Source organism: Antrostomus carolinensis, unplaced genomic scaffold, assembly GCF_000700745.2.
Source record: "Antrostomus carolinensis isolate BGI_N321 unplaced genomic scaffold, ASM70074v2 scaffold11719, whole genome shotgun sequence".
Taxonomy (NCBI): Eukaryota; Metazoa; Chordata; class Aves; order Caprimulgiformes; family Caprimulgidae; genus Antrostomus; species Antrostomus carolinensis.
In genome coordinates this window covers 193,020-197,161 of record NW_010340759.1, presented here as the reverse complement: position 1 = coordinate 197,161, position 4,142 = coordinate 193,020, and the positions used below count along the sequence as shown (strand labels likewise).

The window sequence follows — 4,142 nt, the reverse complement described above, 5'->3', positions numbered from 1 at the left end:
CTTTCCCTTCGAGATGAGCTGCCTAGAAATAAATGCAATGAAGAAAACCTACTTTGTGATTTAATTCTTATCTGATTACTTCTCCAAATCATATTGATCCACTCTTATTATGCTGCTGTCTTGGACTTGCTGACCAGGTTTGCCTCTAGGTCTCTGCTGGCACAGAGGCTTGAGAGGTTTGTATTTGGTTATTTCCCCCAAGTCATTTTATATAGAAGATAAATTAAGGAATGTTTCCTGCTTGTATTTCTGATTGCTCTCATCCCTTTTTTATTATTTCTCTCCTGTCTAAAAGTTTTTGCAGATTCTTCCTGAATTTTATCGAGGTCTTGTACTTTAAAATGCTCTTACACCCGTCTAGTTAAACAAGTTCCTGGGGTGCTGTTGTGTTGGTATTCTAAAGAAAACTATTTCCACTCTGAAGATGACAGAAGCTTGGCATAGGTTGCTCAGAGAGGTTTTGGAGTTCTTGTCCTTGGAGATACTCAGAACCCAGCTGACCAAGAGCCCTGAGCATCCTGGTGTAGCTGCCCCTGCTCGGAGCAGGGGATTGAACTGGCCTCTTCCAGTCTGAATTACTCTGTGATTCTACAGAAGTCTGTTCTAACAAGAGGCTCAACAGGGACATGACCCTCAAATTCAGAAGTGGTAACTCCTGGAAGCAAAGATGTAATTCTTAATAGCTCGTTACATCTAGTTTAGAATAGGCTGGTAGTTCTCATTTAAAGGTCATCTCCATATAGATAAGGCTAATAAATATACAGAAAAATTGGGGTGGTTTTTGATAAAAATTACTGTTGGTCTTGGGGTGTTTTGCAAAGACTGTGCTGGTATCTCATAAATAACATCTCTGAGGGGATGTTTTCTAATTCTTTTCCATGTCACTCTTTTCTGGCTCCAGCCTGCTGGTATAATTCTACCTGATTCAATAGTAGTGGGGAAAAAAAGTCTTTCCCAGATGTCTGCAAATTTATAGTTTCCTGATGTTTCAGCATCAAACTTGGTGATAATCTCATTTTTTCTTCTCACTTGCTTGTACATGCACTCCGTGTTTGGTTGGGACTGGCATCTCCCGCAGTGTTTAATCAGCGTGTTTCATTTCCCTGTACCAGGTCCCAGACTTGTATTAAAACCCTTTTCATCTTATTTGAGTGTCTGTTCCTTAAATAATGTCACATCATCCCAGGCCCTGCACAGCAAGAATCTGTAACTTTTTCAGTTTCTGCTGAGCTCTGGGCCCAGGGAAGTCTTGAACCGTTTGTTTCTTTGTTTGCAAAATTGAACTTCTGCTGTGCTGAACCCTAAGACTGTAATTTTTTTGTTTGCTTGCATTTCAGTGCAGTTAGCCTTCAAAGCTTAATATTTTCCTTTTTCGTTGTAATCAACTGCTTGCTATTTGTTTCTGGTGTGGATGTAGTACTCAAAAGACCCATTTCATGTATGGTGAGAGATTGTTAGAGGGACTCAGGAGGGTTTTAATGAATATCTGCTTGAAATTACATTAATTAGTTTGTAGGAAAGTTTTTTTAGTTCTTTTCTTATTTGTTTACGTTGTTTAAATTAGCTTCTCTGTCATCAGTTGTGACTGTTTTTTGGGCTTTCTGCTCACCAGAGAAAGGCTGATTGCAGGCTAGCAAAGTGTAGTGAAACAGAAGATGAAGTAGTAGCAGTCAAGTAGTGTATGTGGCTTCTCTTAACCATCTCTGAATTTTGTTTAAAAACCTTTTTCATAAACAAAACTCTGTGAAAGCTCCTCCTCTGAGCCAGGTTCCTATTTCTCTCCAAATTGTACAGGAATAATGTAAGATTATTGTGCTCTGGTTTGAGATTCTTTAAATTTTAAATTGTGTTGGGACCTTTTCTCACAGAAGTTCTTTAGAGTTATATTGCAGAAAGGATTTGCTCTGTATTCTACCACAACAATTTCAACGGCTGCTAAACCCAACCCTATACCCCAGAATTTCAACAGAACACTTTCTGTGAAGTTACCTTGAAACTCACACACACCTTTCAGCAGCTGTGGAGCAAGCCTCTTCTTTCTCTACAGTTAACTTTGGCAAGACTGGGTGAGGTTTAGACCATTCTTTCTGCAGCTTCCAAAGAACTGGGGAGGAGGCACAGTTCTTGGACTGGACCATGGGATTGAAATGGGATAGCTAATCCAGTGGAATTCTTCTCTGAAATAAACCAGTTTGTTCTTGTGCAGGTAGGCTGCAGGCCCTTTGGGACAGGGTTGTCTTGTGGAGTGGGATGCTGATAGGACAGAACAAGACCCAATGCTTATAATTCCTTTTCAATGCTGTTAAAATTGTGGTGCCCTTGGTCACCTTTTTGGTTGTGGGGGAAGGAGCGTAGTCTTATTAAACTTATTAAAAATACATCCTAGACTTCATTTTCTTTTCTTTTTTTTTCCTTGAAGGCTCAGCTGTCTCAAGTTCTGGAAGAAGTGGGAAATCATAAGCAAAGAGCAGAGATGGTGAGTGTTCATTTTTTTGTTTTTTTTTTTTTTAAAATTGTTTTACAGAACAGTAACATATGCAAAGTTCAGTTCATTTAAACAGTGGATCAGTTCCAAATATTCAGAAATGAATTACAAATAAGAATTGTAAAAGTTTGTATTGCTACTGCTAGTGGCACAGTCTGTCTCTGTAATCACCTGGAACAAGTGTTAGATGATGTCTAGTGGTCTCTCTTCCTTTTTTTGGCAATTTCCTTTCTCTTTGTTAGGAGTTCTAGATCAGAAGCAAGCATTTAATTTCATACTGAATTAACTCCTTTCTTTGGGGACCTTTGATTCAGTCTCAAGTGTGCAAAGCACAAGTAAATGAGATGCAACAGAATTACCAGAAACTAGTTTTTTTATAATATCTGTTAATTTTCTTCTGGGTTTGTCTGTTTTATTGGCAGTTCCCTCACAGACCAAAAATAACAGAAGCCACAAAACCAGGCAGAAGGGAGGTTTATGTGCAGTTTCATGACTGTTGCATACGATTCTTCATAGTCAAGAATAAATGAGGAGTCAGCATTAAGCTATTTTGTGAACCAATATTTTTGCTAATGGGCGAGTTGTGGGGTTCCTGCAGCTTTTTCTAGTCACTTGGAGCAGCATCCAAGATGTAAACTGTCATTCTGTAGATGTATTTTACACTGGATTAGTTTTATTACTAATGAAAAAATGGGCATGCATCACTGGCTGGTAAGTGAGTGCTAAACAGACATCTGCTCTAAAATCCAAATAATAAACTAGAGTGCCAAGACTAGTCTTTTTAGACTTCTGTTTAACTCTACTAGGGCACTGAAGGGCAGAACTGGCGTGCCCCTGCTGTTCTATTAGTAGGTTGCCATACGTCTGCTAGTATCTGGTTTTTAATTTGTGCTCCTTACTGTTTCAACATCAGATTTTTCATAATGTGAGTGTTAATTGATTCCAGTTCTGGGGTGGTCTTACGTTGCAGACAAACATTTTTGTATGCTCAGCCGCTTTCTGTGGTGACACAGGTCAGAACTGATATTTCCAAAGAAAACTGGATTAATCCTATTTACCATCTGATCTCATTACATGCTGCCTTGTTATAGTTTTAAATTCTATACAATCAATTTTGCATTGTGCTCACTGGACGTATCGGAGGATGAATTTGCTGTTATGTTTTAAATGTTCTGATGTGTGTTTTTTTTATAAACATTTCCAAGTTTTTTTTCTTTTTGGCTCATTAAGCCTGGATTTTGAGTTGTTTATTTGCCTTCAAAAGTTTGTCATATTAAACAAGCTAGCAGAGAGCTGGAGAAACTGGAACTTCCAGCGTTAAAGCATTAATTGGTGTTGTGCATCATCCATCAGCAGAGGATAAAGCAGCAGTCAGTGTTCAGTGCCTATTCCCAAGGGTTACTCAGTGGAAAACTGCAGGTCTTGTGATCTTCCAGCAAAGCTTACATCAACCTCACTTGAACAGGCTGGATTCTGTAGTGCTTTAGAGGATGGATTGCAGGTTGTGAGGTGTGGGCTTTATTCTGCATGTTGAATTTTGTTCAGTAAATATAGGAAAATTGCTTCATACAGACGAAGAGAGGTTGTTTTTCCTTTTTCCATTTTGAGGGGAAACCTGACAGTATAGCTCCTTCTTTTCAATGGTGGTAGATGGTTC

The 4,142-nt window shown here is 38.8% G+C and overlaps 1 protein-coding gene across 1 annotated transcript in view; it reads left to right on the top strand.

The window, feature by feature from the left end:
- The window catches only part of LOC104531400 (mitotic arrest deficient 1 like 1), a 317,456-nt gene that overhangs the window by 129,080 nt on the left and 184,234 nt on the right, over positions 1-4,142 (top strand). Inside the window, exon 4 of the mRNA XM_029087049.1 lies at positions 2,420-2,476. Within this exon, the coding sequence (XP_028942882.1) occupies positions 2,420-2,476 (57 nt within the window). The remainder of the gene's footprint in view (positions 1-2,419; positions 2,477-4,142) is intronic.